The sequence below is a fragment of the Rhamphochromis longiceps genome, linkage group LG4 (genome assembly GCF_057381845.1).
Source record: "Rhamphochromis longiceps isolate RC_006_pf linkage group LG4, R_longiceps_female_GT1.1, whole genome shotgun sequence".
NCBI lineage: Eukaryota > Metazoa > Chordata > Actinopteri > Cichliformes > Cichlidae > Rhamphochromis > Rhamphochromis longiceps.
The window spans coordinates 6478188-6498598 of NC_140560.1; the positions used below are offsets into that span (position 1 = coordinate 6478188).

At 43.0% G+C, this 20411-nt stretch overlaps 1 protein-coding gene across 1 annotated transcript; it reads left to right on the forward strand.

The window, feature by feature from the left end:
• Nucleotides 1–279: 279 nt before the first annotated feature.
• engase (endo-beta-N-acetylglucosaminidase) lies at nucleotides 280–20241 on the forward strand. Its single transcript, XM_085403055.1, has 14 exons — nucleotides 280–645; nucleotides 2387–2463; nucleotides 2547–2748; nucleotides 4418–4566; nucleotides 4732–4886; nucleotides 7645–7793; nucleotides 7967–8135; nucleotides 8207–8313; nucleotides 8706–8817; nucleotides 14207–14394; nucleotides 14526–14668; nucleotides 16152–16251; nucleotides 16341–16452; nucleotides 16966–20241. The coding sequence occupies exons 1-14, from the start codon at nucleotides 560–562 to the stop codon at nucleotides 17341–17343; spliced, it is 2127 nt and encodes a 708-aa protein (XP_085259181.1). The 5' UTR covers nucleotides 280–559; the 3' UTR covers nucleotides 17344–20241.
• Nucleotides 20242–20411: the final 170 nt, after the last annotated feature.

Here is a 20411-nt window from a genome sequence, read left to right on the forward strand (position 1 = left end):
GTTTTAGTTTGTGAAATTGGAATGGAAATGAAAATGCCGATAAATTACCAAAAGGTGCTTTTGCTAAAAGAAATAACAATACCCATTCCACTTGGAAAATGTGAAGGAAGGGCAGTTATCAATAAGATAAGGATGGAACTATGGCAGAAAAGATAGTATGAGGATAAGAAATGAAAAAATATTTCAAAAATGTGAAATACACTAGAAAGGGGAAACTGGAAGCAGGGAAGGGAACGGTCATTGATGGATATTTGGGGGAACAGATGGGCGGGGCTGAAGGTGTAGGAAGGAGACTAAGAGAAGAAGGAACTAGGAAAGCAATTTTTGTTATTTGAGAGAAACACAGCTGGTTGGGAGCTGATTTAGTTTGTTAATAACATGATGATGTACACACTGTACAGTAGGTGGTGGTGTGCACCTTTCAGCTGTCTGCAACCGCCTATTAACTTGAGAGAGAATGAGAGAGAGAACGACGTCCTCACTGGTTGAAAAGCCGTTTCAGTTTCCATGTCTTCAGATAACTTGACACTTCATTACTCTCTGCACGAAATTCAGGGAAATGGCATCGAGTGGTGAGGAAATCCAGCTTCCTTTACGAAGGAAAAGAAAGAACGGAGAGGAAAGTGATGATGTCGCAGGAAAGAGGTACAACATTTAGTCAGGAGAGCCCTTCTGCCTGCTGTGTGAAAATTAGGCCTAAAAGTTCCCGATATACGTATTTCTTTTTTTTTTATGCCTTATATCTTTATTTATTTTGGTAAATAGGCTGTAGTCAACATAACCTATGGCGTTAAATATAAAACAAAGAACAGCTTTGCAAGTATGTTTAACAGTCTGCTATTCTTCCTGCTCTGCGTTTGATATTATAATTAATCACCTTTTTGCCACTTGAAATGTCTTTATTGAAATGCTATGAGATATTTGTCAGGTGTCTTTTGTAAAACTGATTTTTAAATCTCAAAGAGAGGATACGAAATGATCGATCACGTTGCCAAAAAAAAGTTATGTTAGAGAACTTCCGGTCAAGATCTTCTGTCTTGTCAAGTTAAGCTCCGTCTTCACCTAGGAGAAGAGAAAGGAGAAAACTACGGGACACATTACTGGAAGCAGGAAGGGAATGATCATTTATGGGGATCATGCCAGATACATTGGGGTTCTCGTCGGTGGATGAGAAGGTTGCTTCCCTGCACCTTCTGGTCAGGGAACGATTCCTGACTGTTTGTGCTTATGCATCAAACAGTTCAGAGTAACCAGGCTTATTGAAGTCACTGAGTGGGCAACGACAAGGAGACATCGAGGAGCGTGACTGGGAGGAACGACCTGTCTAAACTGATCCCGAGCTGTGTTTTGTTTTTGGACTTTTTCATAAACCACAGTTTGTTTGTTTGAAAGGGAGAGTGTTTGTTAGTTGAACGACAGATACAGGAGGAACAAGGTGGTTTTTGTCCTGTTCGCAGACCACTGAACCAGCTCTTTATCCCCTCAATGATATTTGAGAGTGTGTGGAAAAGGCACTGGAGTGTCCCATGGGGGATGCTTCGGGAGTATGGGGTGTCCGGTCCATTGTTATTAGCCATTCAGTCCTTGTTACGGGAGCTTTGTCCACATTACCGGTGTTATGCCAAGAAATGATCGTCTGCCAAAAACTGATTTCCGGTATTTGCCAAAAACTGGTTGCTCGTATTTAAACTGCTATAAATAACTTGTTGGTCTATAATATGTGAGACATATGTCAAATATATGTATGTATGAATGATATCAGGTCATCTTGAACCACAAACAGCATTCTTGTAACAAGGTAGAAGCCGTAATCAGTTTTTGGCAGTGACTTTTATATATCCTTTATTTATCCAGTTAAAAATGTGTTTTTTAAGCGCAATCTGGCCAAGAGGACAGAAGATATTGCAACAAATATAACAACAGTTCTGTAAACATATTTTAAGTGGACAAAAAGGACCAGATTGGTTATAATGTAAGTACAATAACACAGAGTTATAAAGATACTTGAAAAACATGTAATTTTTACATTTTGTATATAACCCCTTTGTAAACCCTCTTCACTGAAGTCTATTTACCAACATACACAAAGAGATTACACATAAAAACCAGGAAGCACTGGAAATCAGGTTTTGTAGGCGATCACTTTCTGGCACAACACTGGCAACAATTCGGACTAATTTCCGGTGGGTGCTGGACTCTTCCAGGACTCTTCCAGAGCAACTTTTTTATGTTAAGGGAATTTTCTCTGTCTGGGAACCGATTAATTGCAATATTGTCAGAAAAATTTTTGATGTCTGGGAACCTTTTTCGGAAATACTGTCACATCAGATTAGTTTAAAAACCAATTAAAAAAAAAACCTTTTCCTGGTTTCTTATCCTTTATCAGGTTGGAATCTTGTTTGGATCAGCCCACGGACTCAGTTACTTGTGAAGTCGTCACGTATACAGCGTCACCGCTACCTAGTAAGGTTACAAGTCTAAAAAGATCTGAGTTAAAGCTGGTATGTTGTACATTCTTGTACATGCTGTTTCTTGTTGTCTTCAAGAGAAACATTATGATGCTGACACCACTGAACCAATCACCTGCGGTCTTGAATCAATGGAGGATCTGTTGTCGTGGACAAGAAGTAAGGCAAACCCCTTCAGTGTGGCAGTTGTCCCCTTGGCACCTAGAGAGCCTCCTCTGGACCGTTGTCTGCGACGGACCTTGGTGTCTCATGACATGATGGGTGGCTACCTTGATGACAGGTATGAAGCGAGTGAGCCATGCCAACATGTGATACGCACTTTCTTTGTCTATGCTTCACGTTTCTGAATCATAAGATTCAGCACGGTGATTTCTGGCTAATCTTGCTGACAGACCTTAATGTGACACCTTGCGATATGATCACAGAGCACCCAAACCTTGTGCATGCTGACCTTATAAAAAGGGTTAAAGCCACTGGGGTAAAGGGTACAGCTAAAATTGTTGCCTTGGCAAATATCTATATTTAATTAGCTTGTTGAAATACAAAACTGTAATTAAAGTCAGATATTTGTCTGTCTTAATAATAGGGTGTGATAGTTTTCTTCATATTTTAACATAGACTATCAATACAGCAGTTTACTATGGTGCTTTAAATAATAACCTTCTTCTGTCCGTGCATGTTAAGCACAAAAATGATATGTGTGGGTGTGTTATGGTGTTAAATCCTGATTGTTTGGTACTCTTACACAAGGACCACGCTGAATCAGCAGTCCTTGTATATTAGTCCTTTTCCATATAACCACTTTCAGTGGCATTTTTGCGTCATTTACCCTAACACCTGCAATCATGCGCAATGCTGATCGATTCTATACATGAACAAAAGCTATGTTTATGAGAGCCCTAGAAAACAAAGTGTCTTTCGCAATATATCAGCAGGCCTACGGTCAAAGTGGCATATTTTTACAATAATAATGAGCTGCAGCCAAAACAGCAGCGTGCGTGACAGGAAACAGGCCATGGAGCAGCCGAATAATTAAATTTGTGAGCTAGCGTTTGTGACGGGGAAGGCTAATACATCGACAGTAGCTGCTTCTGTCTCAGTGCAGACGGTCAGAAAACATGCAAACAGGTGATACAGAGCTGTTTTTGTCTTTTTTATCTTACCAACAATTTTTTTTTGAAAGCATAATTTCTTTGTGGCTTTAGTTAGCATAGTGTGTGTGTGTGTGTGTGCGTGCGTGCGTGCGTGCGTAAGCGACTGCAACAATATTGGACATATTCTCCTCTTATCATCTTTGCCACAAATAGTTCTTTAATTTACTTTGAAAAGATTTGGTCAACACAACTAATCCCCTGCCTTTGATTTAATAACTAAAGGGTCCACCCTAAAACCAGTGTATTATATTAAAATCTGTAATTATTCATTCTGAATTATTCTTAGACACTGCACCAGGTCATCCAACTGATTAGCTTCTAACTGGCTGCAGGCTGCCGCTCTGCCCAGTTCTGAGATCCATCAAGGGCCAGCCCACAAACTATGCCTTAGACCATGGTATAGCTACTTAAGAAAACTGCAGCAAACGGCAGTTTTGTATGCATGACAGTTTTTAGTGAGGCTCCATGCCGTAAAATAACCTTAAAACGCGTAGAGTTTCATTACTACTTTAAATTATTTTAGATCTGATTGACACATTTTCTTCCTCTGGAGAAAAGATGTCAGGTCACTTGTTCCCAGCTAGAAGAAAATTCGAAATGCTTGTAAATCCCAACACACATCCAGTTACAACCAACTACATGTACTGTAAATGCTACAGTTTGATACACCTTACCTAGAACAGCCTAAACTTGTGGCTTAAGCTTTTATTTCTTTGGTTTAAGTTCATGGAGATGTTGTTACAGTCACACTGTTGTACTGGTCTCACACAGGCTTTCTTCTGTTTCCCCTCTAAGGTTTGTTCAGGGCACAAATGCAGAGGCTCCATATGCTTTCTACCACTGGCAGTACATCGATATTTTTAACTACTTTTCACACCACCTGGTAACTATTCCTCCGGCTGTGTGGACCAATGCTGCACACAAACATGGAGTCATCGTTATTGGTGAGCAGAAAGTCTCAATAAAGCAGAACCAGACCCAGTTTAGTACGTCTGAAATAGCATCATAAATTTTAAATGTAGGATATACTAAAAGAAAAGGAGTATGTTGGCAGAAAGAGAAATGGTATCTTTTCTTGTCTTGAAATGTTAAACTGCTGTGGTCTACAGGGACTTTCATCACAGAGTGGATAAATGGAGCTGCGATGTGTGAAGACTTCCTGAAAGATGAGGAGTCGTACCGGAGAGTAGCTGATAAACTTGTCCAGATTAGCCACTGTTTTGGCTTTGACGGCTGGCTCATTAACATAGAGAACAAGCTCAGTGTGAGTAAAGCTTCTGTGCTCACCTCTAAAACAAAATGTTTAGGAAATACAGCCAATTTTTTAATCCATCTCCCAACCGGCACCAAGTTTTACCCCTAGTCAGCTCTTCCAGCTCATCCAGGGTACTCACAGGTGTTTTCCAAGCTAGCTAAGAGATATAATCCCTCCAGTGTGTCCTGTGTTTATTGTGGGGTTTCCTCGCAACACCTCATTTAGGAGGCATTGTAGACAGATGCCCGAATCACCTAAATTGGGTTATTTAGATGTGGAGGAGCAGCAGCTCCACTCCAAGTTCCTTCCTAATGACCAAACTCGTCATCCTATCTTGAACGGAGAGCTCAGCCACACTTCAGAGGAAGCTCATTTCTGCTGCTTGTGCCCTCATTTATGAACAAGACCCTCAGGTACATAAACTCCTGCACTTGATCAAGAATTTACCATAGCTTGGAATGGCATGGATTAGGAGGCAGTCAGGGACAGAGTTCCTGATGATTACAAAGCCAACATATTGGGTGCCAGTGTAGCTGACATAATGAACCTGTGTTTACAGTTTTTCTCAAATGTTAAAACACAAAAGCCAATCCTGTAACCCAAATGACCAGTAGTCTAAACACATTTACTAAATGTAGCCACCATATTCCAGTACCATAAACACATGTCACATGAAGACACAATTCACAAAACACAACCCTCTGTACTCATAAATCTAAACACATTTTTCCTTGCTAAAACACATGTTGCAAAACAACTCTGCTCATATCCTCAAATGAAAGCCCATGTGATGCAAAATGCTTGCCACAGTCCCCAATCTTTGAACACAGGGAACACACCTGGCGTCATTCACTACACACAATGACTCAAAATTGAAGACACTTGTTGCTAATGCTGTACCCACATGTAAAAGCAAGTTCAGAGTGCACAGTATGCTGAAGGTTCCAAACAAACACAATGGATGAAGGCAGAGTCAGGGGAAGAGGAATTTGATGCAGAGGAGGGAGAAGAGCTGGCCCTGGAAGAAGAGGAGCAGGCCAATGAGGAAGAGGAGTTCAAATGAGAGGAGGAAGAGGAGCGACCAACGAGGAAGAGGAGAAGGCCAACATGGGAGAGGAGAAGGTCCAGGAGGGAGAGCAAGACAACCTCGCACCATCATTACGGACGAGATGCGAGCAACAGCTCAGCGACATGATGCCGCACAGTGATTGTGGTGTGTGTGTGGTGTGAATAACGTAAATACACTTCACAACCTGTTCATGTTTTCAAGATTACTGTTGTGTGCAATAGATTCTGTTTTTGCATTGAGTTGTGTTACAGTAGTGTACGTACATGCAGGATTTTCTATAGATTCATACTACTCATATGAAACTCACAAATCTAAATGCCTAATCCTCTGCAGAGATCTACGACGATCCGTTACTGTATAGTTTCTAAAATATGCATTGGCAGTTATGAAACAAAGAACCTTCTCACAAATTGAGCATTGTGTTTTCAATTGTTTTGCTGTAGTGTGTAATGCTGTGTATAGTGTTTACAGTTTTGACAGCTTCGAGCTGCTCTCTTGGTGTGGGAGTTTGAGTTTTGCAGCTTTAGAGAAGGGTGTTGTGTTTGGACATTGGGGGACCTGGTGGTAACGTTTGTGACATGTGTTTTAGCATTTGAGAAAAACTGTAATGCAGTGGCAGGTTTGACTTCAACCGGATGCCATTTGTTCCATCTTCCCGCTCTCTCTGTCTCCAGTTTCTATTCTTAACTATCTAAAAAAGGAAAAAAGCCTAAATTTTTTTCTGTTTATTTTTTTAATAACACTTAAAAAAATAAACTGGACTGAGACGAATAAGTCATCTTTTACACAATACTTAATTGTATGTTGTAAATCTTAATGTACCGTTTTCCCAGAAATGGCAGCACCCTCTACATCTTTGTCAGTAGATGTAGAGGGGAAGGATTACAGACAGCTTTTATGCAATCTTATTGAAAACCTATTAAATCACTGAAAAAGCCACAGAAGCAAAAACAAATCCTACATCTGTCATTAATAACAGGCTGTGAGTATTTAGCTTTTACTCTACCATCTATTGGAGCAGATCAAAGAAATTATTTAATCATAAACAGCGGTCCCTCGTTTATGGCAGGAGTTACATTCTAAAAATAACTCGCGATAGGTGAAATCCACAAAGTAGTCAGCTTTATTTTCTACAATTATTAGAGATGTTTTAATGTAAAACCCCTCACTACTCACTATATACACTTTTTTTCAGACAGGCATGAACATTTTCACACTTTTCTCTCTTGTTTAAAGACTCTTAAAGTTCAAACCGTTGTAGAAAAATAAGTCCAGTAGTATAAAACGTTTCGTTGACATTGCCGTGTTTGTTGGGGAGAAAACGTACAAACACACAGTGCAGCACTTCAGAGTCACACTGCTAGCAATTGAAGATTTATGTAAATTTGACAAGCTGAACGCATTCTTTACTGGACAGGAGACACGACACGATTGACAATGGTCTACAGCCAATCAGCATGCAGAACACAATTCGCTGTGTATTTAAAAAAAAAAAAAAAAGCATGCAAAATTGCACAAAAAAATCTGCAAAACAGCGAGGCCGTGAAAGGTGAACCGTGCTATAGCGAGGGACCGCTGTACTACTGATGTGTGCTTTGATTTGTGCTTACCTTTTGGGAAAAAGTAAACCGATTGCATGACAGTGTCAGTCTTTGCAGCTGTAGCAGATGGATCATGTGTGCTGCTCTCTGCTTACAGGAGGTTGCAGTGCGAAATGTGCCGCTGTTCCTGCGCTATCTGACAGACCAGATGCACGAGAGAGTGTCCGGCAGCCTTGTGCTGTGGTACGACAGTGTACTTGACAATGGAGAGCTAAAATGGCAGAATGAGCTCAACCAGTCCAACAGGTAGATTAAAAAAAAACAAAACGTGTTTCCTTTATAGCATCTGATCAAAAACAAAGACTGAAAAAGAGAACTTTGGTCCACAGAAGTGTGTCAGACCTTTTAGATCACGATTGCTTCTAGCCTGTCAGTTCCTGGCAAACAGTTATGTATCCGTGTCAATATCTCCATACCAGGGTGTTTTTTGATGCTTGCGATGGCCTCTTTACCAACTACAACTGGAAGGAGGAGAACCTAGTGGAGATGAAGAACCTGGCGCTCCAAGACCGCCAAGCTGACATCTATGTTGGAGTGGATGTGTTTGCTCGAGGAGAGGTAGTAGGAGGAATGTTTGAGACAAATAAGGTAAGAAACTGTGAATTGTGTTTACCAGCTTGTGCTTGTACCGTGCAGCGTCTGATTTTGGTTGTCTGCAGGCGCTGGAGATCATTCGAAGGCACAACTTCTCTGTAGCCATCTTTGCTCCTGGCTGGGTATACGAGACTCATGAGGATAAGAGTGAATTCCGCAAGAATCAAGACAAGTGAGACTAGTGCAACATCTACTCTGTGAAAAAATCAGACTGTATTTATAGATGGGTGTAGGCACCATAAGTTGAAGGCTTTAGCCATCACTGTCTTGTTTTTTAACAGTGAGCAGCAGAAGTGAGATTGTGCACTGAGAGGCTAGTAACTTCTCACTTGTCAGTCCTTTTGGGCTCTAATGAGAACCATAATAGGGGGAGGAAGCTGAGAGCCTTTTTCACATTCAGACTTACAATCACTCCTTGCTGGCTGTTGGAGTAAATGCTAAGTTAAGGTTCTTGTGCATTTGCAACACTTCTGAGAACTGGACACAGCATCCATCTTTCAAATATAGACAATATGTGGGGCATGTTAGTCAGTGTAAAGACTGAGATGTCTGTCCTCTGTGCAGGTTCTGGGCTCTTCTGTCAAACTACCTGTACATCCACCGACTAGCCTCACCGCTCCCCTTCGTCTCCTCCTTCTGCCAGGGCTTTGGGAATGCCGTCTACTGGCAAGGACAGGTACTGAAGTAAAGCGTTATTTATGTATTACACTGCTTCATGTATTACCTTTGCATTACTCCCTGTGTAAATGCCAATAACAATATGACACTAAACTTTCTTTTGCTCACATTTTATTTAGAAAGCACTTTAAAATACCCAGCACAGGACCAAAGTGCTGTACAGAAAATAAGTTAAAAACAATAGAATAACAGAAGACAGCAAAAATAAATAAAACACATAATACATAAAAAATTAAAACAGCCCTATATTAAAAAACAAGATAAAACAGCATAGAATCAACTAAAAACAACTAAAATAACACTAAAAATAAAAACCAAAATCTCACGTGGTGTCAAAGGCCAGGGTGAAGAGGTGGGTTTCCAGGAGTGATTTAAAAACAGGTAGAGAAGAAGCCTGTCTGCTCTCTGAAGGGAGATCGTTCCATAGGTTGGCGCACGATCTCCTCTATGCTCAGCCCTGGGTACATTCAGGAGCAGCTGATCAGCTGACCTGAGAGAGCGGGTGGGTGTATAAGGCTGTAGCAGCTCAGAGAGATAAGATGGGGTTAGGCTATGGAGGGCTTTAAAAGCAAATAAAAGAATTTTAAAATGAATCCTAAAAGAAATGCTCCTACATACTTGCACATATTTCTATCCTAATAAGGAAAACTTCCATAAGATATTTCTTTGAAGTTTTACCACAAAACTCACGGCAAAGTCAAAAACAGCCCTGGAGCAGTTTACAGGGCTGACAGTGATCTGAGTACACTTGGAACAAGGTGTGATTCTAAAAGCTGTTGCATCACTTCTTTTGTTTTGTTTTCAATCCCAGTCAAGTTTCATCTGCTTGGCTAGTGTGAAGGGGTGTGCTAACTTTGTGTTAGCGTCATAGATTGTGTAGAAAAGGGTTGATTTCTGAGGTGTTGTATAGCTTTGATGTACACTCCTTAAGTTGCTTTGCCATTGCTGTCCCGTCTCCCATTCTTCTAAACAGAGCTTTTCCTCACAAACAGAAGGTTTGAACAGCAGGTGGGTGGTCTTCTGTACTTACAGAGAGCTTTGTGACTCAGATGGCCTTATTTAGGGTGTCCCCCTCTGGTAATGATCTCACTGACATCACTATAGAGATAGAATAGAAGAAACTGTCTGAAGCCAAGACCAAGCTGAAGCCTGTGCTTTTGGATCAGAGGGCTTACTCGTGTAATATGAGTATTCACTGTTGTACTGGTAACAGTGAATACTGTCCTTTTTCTTTTTTATGTAAAGGAAAGACAATTTACATAAAAAAGAAAAAGGACAGTATTCACTGTTACCAGTACAACAGTGAATACTCATATTACACTTTACATTTTTTTTATGTAAAGGAAAGACAATTCTCCTCCTTGAATCGCTACCTTATCGTGGTGGAGGGGTTTGTGTGTCCCAGGGATCCCAGGGGCTATGTTGTCTGGGGGCTTTTGCCCCCTGGTAGGGTCTCCCATGGCAAATTGGTCCTGGGTGAGGTACCAGACAAAGAGCGATTCAGAAGACCCTTATGAAAAGAATATCGAGGGAACAGTTTACCCTGCCCGGGATAGGGTTACCGGGGCCCCGCCCTGGAGCCAGGCCCGGGGAGGGTGCCTGAGGGCGAGCGTCTGGTGGCCGGGCCTTAGTCCATGGGGCCCGGCCGGGCACAGCCCGAAGAGGAGACATGGGCCCATCCTCCCGCAGGCCCACCACCCGCAGGAGGCGCCATAGGGGTCGGGTGCATTGTGTGCCGGGTGGCGGCCAGGAGCGGAGGCCCTGGCGGACTGACCCCCGGCTGCCAAGACTGGCAATAGGGAAATGGAATGTCACCTCTCTGGTGGGGAAGGAGCCTGAGTTAGTGCGTGAGGTTGAGAGGTACCGGCTAGATATAGTCGGGCTCACCTCTACGCATGGCTTGGGCTCTGGAACCAGTCTCCTGGAGAGGGGCTGGACTCTGTCTCAGTCTGGAGTTGCCCCTGGTGAGAGGCGGCGGGCTGGGGTGGGTATCCTAATATCCCCTCGGCTTGCTGCCGGTACGTTGGGGTTTTTCCCGGTGGACGAGAGGGTTTGTTCCCTGCGCCGAGTGGCAGTTCGGAGTACCCAGCCTTCTTAGAGTCCCTGGGGGGGTGCTGGAAGGTGCTCCACCTGGAGACTCTGTTGTCCTGCTGGGAGACTTCAATGCTCACGTGGGTAACGACAGCGAGACCTGGAGGGGCGTGATTGGGAGGAACGGCCTCCCTGATCTGAACCCGAGCGGTGCTTTGTTATTGGACTTCTGTGCTAATCACAGTTTGGCCATAACGAACACCCTGTTCGAACATAAGAGTGTCCATAAGTGCACGTGGCACCAGGACGCTCTAGGCCGTAGGTTGATGATCGATTTTGTAATCGTATCACCAGACCTGCGACCATATGTTCTGGACACTCGGGTAAAGAGAGGGGCTGAGCTGTCAACTGATCACCACCTGGTGGTGAGTTGGATCAGGTGGCGGGGGAGGACGCTGGACAGACCTGGTGCACCTAAACGCGTAGTGAGGGTTTACTGGGAACGTCTAGCAGAGGCCCCAGTCCGCGAGATCTTCAACGCACACCTCCGGCAGAGCTTCAACAGCATTCCGAGGGAGACTGGGGACATTGAGTCCGAATGGACCATGTTCAGCGTCTCCATTGCCGAAGCTGCTGCATTGAGCTGCGGCCAAAAGGTGGTTGGTGCCTGCCGTGGTGGTAATCCCCGAACCAAATGGTGGACACCAGAGGTGAACGGAGCCACCAGGCTGAAGAAGGAGTCCTATCGGGCTTGGTTAGCCTGTGGGACTCCGGAGGCAGCCGACAGGTATCGACAGGCTAAGCGGAATGCGGCTCGGGCAGTGGCTGAAGCAAAAACTCGGGTGTGGGAGGAGTTCGGAGAGGCCATGGAAAAAGACTTTCGGACTGCCTCGAAGAGATTCTGGCAAACCGTCAGACGTCTCAGGAGGGGAAAGCGGTGCTCTACCTGCACTGTGTATAGTGCTGGCGGAGCGCTGCTGACGTCGACTGAGAAAATTGTCAGGCAGTGGAAGGAATACTTCGAGGACCTCCTTAATCCCACCGACACGTCTTCCGAGGAGGAAGCAGAGTCTGGGGATGAGGGGAATGACCCGCCAATTTCCAGGGGCGAGGTCACTGAGGCAGTTAAACAACTCCTTGGTGGCAGAGCCCCTAGTGTTGATGAGGTCCGCCCCGAGTTCCTGAAGGCTCTGGACGTTGTAGGGCTGTCCTGCTTGACACGCCTCTGCAATGTTGCGTGGACATCAGGGGCAGTACCTGTGGACTGGCAGACCGGGGTGGTGGTCCCCATCTTTAAGAAGGGGGACCGGAGGGTGTGTTCCAACTACAGGGGGATCACACTCCTCAGCCTCCCTGGGAAAGTCTATGCCAGGGTGCTGGAAAGGAGAGTTCGTCCGCTAGTCGAACCTCGAATACAGGAGGAACAATGCGGTTTTCGTCCTGGTCGCGGAACACTGGACCAGCTCTTTATCCTCTCGAGGGTACTTGAGGGTGCATGGGAGTTTGCCCAACCAGTCTACATGTGTTTTGTGGACTTGGAGAAGGCATTCGACCGTGTCCCTCGGGGTGTCCTGTGGGAGGTGTTGTGGGAGTATGGGGTGTCTGGCCCATTGCTACGGGCCATTCGATCCCTATACAACCATTGTAAGAGCTTGGTTCGCATTGCCGGCAATAAGTCGGACTCGTTCCCGGTGGGTGATGGGCTCCGCCAGGGCTGCCCTTTGTCTCCGGTTCTGTTCATAATTTTCATGGACAGGATTTCTAGGCGCAGCCAAGTGGCGGAGGGCTTTCGCTTTGGTGGCCTCAGAATCTCATCTCTGATTTTTGCGGATGATGTGGTTCTGTTGGCTTCATCGGTTCGCAGCCGAGTGTGAAGCAGCGGGAATGAGGATCAGCACCTCCAAATCTGAGGCCATGGTTCTCAGCCGGAAAAGGGTGGAGTGCCCACTCCGGGGTCGGGGATGAGTTCCTGCCCCAAGTGGAGGAGTTCAAGTATGTCGGGGTCTTGTTCGCGAGTGATGGGAGAAGGGAGCCGGAGATCGACAGACGGATTGGGGCTGCAGTAATGCGGGCGCTGCACCGGTCCGTCGTGGTGAAGAGGGAGCTGAGTGTAAAAGCGAAGCTCTCAAGTTACCGGTCGATCTACGTCCCTACCCTCACCTATGGCCACGAGCTGTGGGTAGTGACCGAAAGAACGAGATCACGGATACAAGCGGCAGAAATGAGCTTCCTCCGAAGGGTGGCTGGCCTCTCCCTTAGAGATAGGGTGAGAAGTTCGGCCATCCGGGAGGGACTCAGAGTAGAGCAGCTGCCGCTCCACATCGAAAGGAGCCAGCTGAGGTGGTTCGGGCATCTGACAAGGATGCCCCCTGGGCGCCTCCTGGGTGAGGTGTTCCAGGCATGTCCCACCAGGAGGAGGCCCCGGGGCAGACCCAGGACACGCTGGAGAGATTATATCTCTCGGCTGGCCTGGGAACGCCTTGGTGTTCCCCCGGATAAGCTGGAGGAGGTGGCTGGGGAGAGGGAGGTCTGGGCCTCTTTGCTTAGGCTGCTGCCCCCGTGACCCGGCCTCTGATAAAGCAGATTAAGATGGATGGATGGATGGATGGATGGAAAGACAATTTTGCATATCAGGTGATAATTTAAAAAACAAACAAACATCATCAACAGTGTAATTATTTATTTAAAGAAGACAAACTCCAGAATTAGTCTGTGAAAAACAAAGTACACTTCTTGTTAACGTCTTGAACCACTTTCAGTTATTCTGTTGTAGATTTACTTTGTGTGTTTAAGATGATCGGTTATCGCCCAGACAGCCGGACATTTGACTCTAGACTAGTTTAGTGTACGGAGGAGTTCAGGGTCAGCAGGGTGTCCGGGTCCCATCCTCTGAAAACCAACCTAAACCGTCATCTCTGCACCACCTTGCTCGTTAGTTGGTATGAGGTGTTTGTTTTCACATGTGGTGCAGGCACCTCCCCTTGTGTGTCCAAAGGACGTTATTCCACAAGTCTTGTGGTTTGTTCAGACACAACAACTTTGCAAACCTAAACCATGCTGCCGTCTTCTCATGTTCAGAGAGAAGTGGACTTTTCCTACAACCATTGCAACAAGCCAGTCTTATTCTAATTGTATGGTCATGAACTTTAACCTTAACATGCTTACAGAGGTTTGTAACATGTAATGTTTTACAGGTCATCGTTAAGCTGTAAGCAGCTGAAAGCTTACCTGTTACTCAAAAGTTTACTTGTCAAACCTATTAAAGTGTACTATTTGCTTTATTAGTTTATTAACATTGTTTAAAAATGTGCAGAGTAATTTTGTATTTTTTACTCTTTTTTTTTTTCTGTATGTAGCATGAGACAAATAGCAGCTGGTTCAACCTGACAGCCCAGGAGATTCAGCCTTTGTACTACCACCAGACTCTAGGGGGCCTCGGGTGGCTGAGAAGCTCTGGCTGCCCGAAGGACGCCTGGAATGGAAGTTGTTCGCTGCTGCTCGACGGACTCATCCCTGCAAGCCACACCACTCCAGTTTGTGCCAAGTGTGTGGGTTTGTTTGATTGAGGCTTTATTTTGTTTTAGTTTCTACCTTATTTTCACATAGAAAACTCAGAACTGCAGTCTAAGGCACATATGGAACAGCTCATTTCTCTTTTTTTTTTCCTTGATTCAGGATCTTCTCCATCCATGTACCCCTGCCGTCCAGTACACTGGTGAGCCTCATCTACAAGGCGTCTCCTGAGATCGCAGTCTCCTTGGAGCTGAAGACGACTGATGCCAGTCAGTGCACACACGTCGATGTCCAGGAAATCCAACGTGAGTTTCTTAAGACCCTTCAAAAAATCTTTTTGAATCACCACCATTAAGCCTGACAGGGAATCACTACTCATTTCGCACAGTCAAAACCCTCTCTGCTTTAGTTTGGTTTACATTATAGTTGAGAACATTTAAGGAGCAGACTAATTAAAAACTGACTGATTTTCATGTGTGAAATTAAGTTTGTACGGCTGTTGGTTGTTTTTATAAACTGTTACCTTATTGAGTTTCATTATAGACAGTTTACCCAGCGAGTGCCTCTTTAAAAACGAGAAAAAGGACCCTTCCTTTGGTGAGTGGTGTAGATATTTAGACTTTGCAGTGTTTCAATCCAAACTATATGAAATTACTATTCTTCAATGGCTGGAAACTATAGACTGTATACAAAAGATGGATTAAGAGACTCATCCATTGGTTTCTGGATTCCACAGGTTAAAACCTCAGCGTTGGCACTGAGCTGTTTGAATATTAAACTGTATGATTGTGAGAATAGTCTGGCTTATAGACACTCTAAGCAAAACTCTTGCTTAAATCAGAATAATTCCATTTCTTTAGAGATATGGGTTTTTTTGCTTTTGACGCCTCAATTCTCTTGTGATTTCTCAAAGAGACGGAAGGCAAAATATAGAGTTTGTCAAAAGAAGTGTTGCAGCGATGTTCTGGATGAGGAAAATGTGTTTATTGAACATTACAGTGCGCAAACCTGTTCTGGCAGACCTGCAAATAAAGAACTTTAAACATGTTTACAGCACAGTATGGGCACTTCGAGGCCATTAGGTCTCATACAAAAACCAATATTCAATAAACAAAACCTTTGTAGAGCCATCCTATTGGTCCCTAATTCCTTTAGCAGCACATCATCCATCCAGAGTCATAAAGGAGTATCCTCATGATTTAGGCCATTTAGTACGTTTGTTTAACTTAATTTTTAACTGCTATTAAAAAAATCTAACACTGGGATAAATAAAACATTTGTTATCTTATTTTAAGAAGAACAAAGAGCCCAGCAACAGATGGTGTGGCCCCCACAGAGCCCTGATCTTAACACCGGGGATTATGTCCGGGGTTGCATGAGGAGACATAAGATACTGACATTTTAAATCCACAGAAGAACTGTGGCAAGTTCTCCAAGATGCTGATCAACAGGCCTTAAACAGTGTGCTGAGGTGAACTGGTGCTATAAAAGGCACCAGTACATGGTGTGTGTGTGTGTGTGTGTGTGTGTGTATATATATATATATATATATATATATATATATATATATATATATATATATATATATATATATATATATATATATATATATATATATATATATATATATATTAATGTCTCAATTTATTACATAGTGCTGTTGGTCAGGCTTAGGGGCTTTAGTTTCACACAGTTGCTGATACTTCATCATTTATTGAAGGTTTGTGATCCTGCCTCCAAATCACACAGCAAGTCGAGTCGTTGTTGGGTGTTTTTGTGTGTCTATAGTTAACAGTGTATCCCCTGAAGTACTGGATGACGAGCACCAGTTAGTGAACAAGTTCACTCAGCTATGTGGAAACTTGAACCACAATGGTTGGACCATGAGGTGTGTGGAGCACTAACAGTTGAGTGATTTTAATTTCTCCAAAGAGTTGAAGTTCTTGGACTTATTTTTTTCCCCATGTTTGTGAGCAGGTGTTCACAGCTGGAGCTTCACTGCTGCACTCTTCGAGAAGTTTGTGTGAAGATCGAACGCATCGGACAGCCTGAGGACAGGCCTTTCAGCTGCAGGGTGGGAGAACTCATGGTGAGACAGTGGGAGCAAGTACTCCTCGATGTATTACTCTGTGCCTGCTGTTAGAGATTAGAATGTAAGCTTGGATCCATAAATAATAATGATAATACATTTTATTTATAGGTGCCTTTAAAGACCTTTAAGGTCACCTTACAGTACGACAAAATAAAAGCATAAGGTAAACAACAAAAAAAATAAGCCCTACACACTGGGCTTGTGTGGGGTTATTTTGTGGTATTTGGTACACATTTTATTAGCCACACATGACATGAAGACAAATGTAAAGTTACTGATAAATATGTTTATTCCAGTCCACTTGAGATTAAACTGGGAGAATACACTCCAAGTTTGAAGCTGATTAAATGAACAGGTTTCAAGACAGACAAAGAAATGATGGACAGAGGTTTTTTGCCAACTATAACAATATCAGCAGTAAGGTTACCAGTTTTCTTTGAGAAGTAATCTATTCAAAATTTGAATTTAAATCTGGTTCTAGCATGTTTCTTATTCGTCTCTTTCTACAAGGTCTTAGATGTAGCTAGCCTGCAGGTGCCCCCAGACAGGATTCACGGTGTGTGCATTGATGACGTGGTGTGGCTGCGTGGGGCTGGAACCTCACTCCTCAACGCCACTCTGCGCTGGGACTACCCTGGCAACCTCGTACGTCACTTCAAGGTGTACTGGCGACAGCTGAGAGGACCTCATCCCAGCATCCCCCCCGGTCAGTTGGTTCTGGTGGGTCGCTCGTATTCCAATTTGTTCAGGGTGACGGAACTGAGAGTGCCAGAACCTCCTGGCCTGTTGGAGCTGGTGGTGGAGCCAGTGATCAAGATGGGTTTCCCAGTCCCAGAGAGCCACTGGGGAAGAAGAAGCCTCAGCTACACAAAGGATTCCTCGAAATGAATTTTACACAAATACCAACCAGTAGCATCTTCATTTACTCTCATGCTACGACTGTTACTATCACACCTGTGAAGCAGAATGTGGAGAAATGCCTTAATTTGTTTCAGGATCAGTGTGCATCAGTGATGTAATCACCAATCTCGTCCCAGTGTAGTAGAAGCTTAAAGAAACATGTCAAACATCTTGTGAAATGTGAATTGAGGCTGTGTAAGTATACTTATGAATACAGCTTTGTAACATTTTACATCCTGTTTAAGATCTAGTTATTAACAAGAATGTTCAACAATAAAACTGGATAACTAAAGGATATTTTCAAAAATTTAAATTGAAGGGATAAAAGCAATATGTAACCTGTACGAAAATGCAAATATGATCCATATTTGGGTCAAATAAGTCTGGTGTCTGGGCATTCCAGACAAGAAAAGAAAGAAAGAAATTTGTTAAATTTGATAGTTTTGATCAGTTATGTGTAAAGCCAGTAGCATTCTAAACAAAAGAAAGGTGCACCTTACCCTTATACAGCCCACACAAATATATCAACAGCAGTGATCACAAAACGGTGTATAACTGAAGGCAGTAGTGAGATCTTTAACCAGGTCTTCCCATTAACACCTGACCTGGCCAGAGGGTCAGTCAATGAGCTCGTCAATAGCTTCAATGCAAAAATGTTAAATGTAATGGACACAATTGCTCCCATTAAGGTGAAGGTTATCTCTGGAAGGAAAAAGTCTCCATGGAGAAACTGAGTGTAGGAAAGCTGAGCGCAGATGGAGAAAAACAAACCTCCAGGTTCATTATGACATCGATAAAGAGAAACTTCACAATTATAATTTACAACTGAGGAGTGCAAGAAGGTCCTACTTCTCTGACATCATCACTAAAAACAGCCATAATGCTCGGGTCTTATTTTCTACAGTTGACAGGCTAACAAACCCTCCTGTGTCAGTGGCAGCTGAACTTCATTCAACCATGGCCTGCAATGACTTTGGCAAATTCTTCACAGAAAAAATCCAAAAGATTAGACAAGCAATTGGTACATCAACAGCAGATCCAGAATATGTACTGTGTCCACCATCAAACAGTTTCACCCTATTAACAGCAAAGACCTGGAGGACATCTTAGGTCAACTGAACTCCTCCTCTTGCTGTTTAGATGTCCTGCCAACAAGTTTTTTCAAAAAGGTCTCAAAGACTTTAGAGTCAGACCTGTTACAGATCGTCAACTTTTCTTTAATGTCAGGCGTGTTTCCAGAATCACTAAAAACTGCTGTAATAAAACCTATACTGAAAAAGGACAATCTTGACAAGACACAAATGAACAACTACAGGCCGATCTCAAATCTCCCATTTTTAAGTAAGATCATTGAAAAAGCAGTTTCTCAACAGCTCAATTACTTCTTAAAACAGAATAACTGCTATGATGCCTTCCAGTCAGGTTTTAGACAGAACCACAGCACTGAAACCGCTCTGACCAAAGTGTTTAATGAAATATGTCTGAATACAGACAGTGGAAAAATGTCAGTCTTAGTTTTACTGGATCTCAGTGCAGCATTTGACACAGTTGACCACAACATATTACTGAAACGACTGGAGAACTGGGCAGGACTTTCAGGAACTGTACTAAACTGGTTCAAAACATACTTAGAAAACAGGACATACTTTGTATCAATAGGTAACTTCACATCTGAGCAGACAAGTATCACAAGTGGAGTTCCCCAAGGTTCCATCTTGGGACCCCTTCTGTTTAACATTTACATGCTCCCACTGGCACAGATTATAAAGAACAACAAAATAAACTATCATAGCTATGCAGATGACACACAAATATATATCACAATGTCACCAGGAGCCCGAGGCCCTGTACAGGCTCTTGGTAAGTGCATTGAGGAAATTAATGACTGGTTGTGCCACAATTTTCTCCAACTAAACAAAAACAAAACTGAGGTAATAGTCTTTGGCGCCAAAGAAAAACGATTACAGGTCACCAGAGAACTTCAATCTATACATCTAAAAACCACAAACCAGGCGAGAAATTTGGGTGTAGTTATGGATGCAGACCTAAACTTAGAAAAACACATTAAGACAATAACAAAGTCAGCTTACTATCACCTCAAGAATATTTCAAGGATAAAAGATCTGATGTCTCAACAGGACCTGGAAAAACTAGTCCATGCATTCATCTTTAGTAGGCTTGCTTACTGTAACAGCATCTTTACAGGTCTACCTAAAAAATCAGTCAAACAACTACAGCTCATTCAGAACTCTGCTGCTCGAGTCCTCACTAAGACCAAAAAAGTGGACCACATCAGTCCAGCTCTGAGGTCTTTACACTGGCTGCCTGTCCGTCAGAGGATAGACTTTAAAGTTCTAATACTGGTCTATAAAGCTCTGAATGGTTTAGGACCAAAATACATCAGTGACCTCCTGACCCAGTATGAACCTTCCAGATCCCTCAGGTCATCTGGATCTGGTCTTTTATCAGTTCCCAGAGTCAGAACCAGACACGGAGAAGCTGCATTCAGCTTTTATGCTCCTTATATCTGGAACAAACTCCCAGAAAGCCTCAGATCAGCTGAAACACTCAGTTTATTTAAATCCAGGTTGAAGACTCACCTATTCTCAGCTGCATTTGAATAAAGCACCAAATCCACACTTTTAAGCTTAAATTTCAAAACTAACATTTTAACTACTGATTTTATCTATTGTTCTGATTTTATCTGTTTTGATTTTATATACTGTTTTGTTTGTTTGTTTGTTTGTTAATTAGTTAATTTGTTTGTTTGCTTGTTTTAATCAATTTTAAACCATGCTTTTTATTTGTTTTTGTTTCTAATGTCTCTGTAAAGCACTTTGAATCACCTTGTTGTTGAATTGTGCTATACAAATAAACTTGCCTTGCCTTGCCTTATACTGTTTTATGTCTTTGTCTGAATATCTAATCACAGTCTGTATAAGTGAATACAATCAAATCTACAGCCATGCTAACTGCTATAATAACTAAGCTAATACAATGCTAATATTAGCATGCTAACATACTATGCCGGTATCTTTTTATCTTTTATTTATATA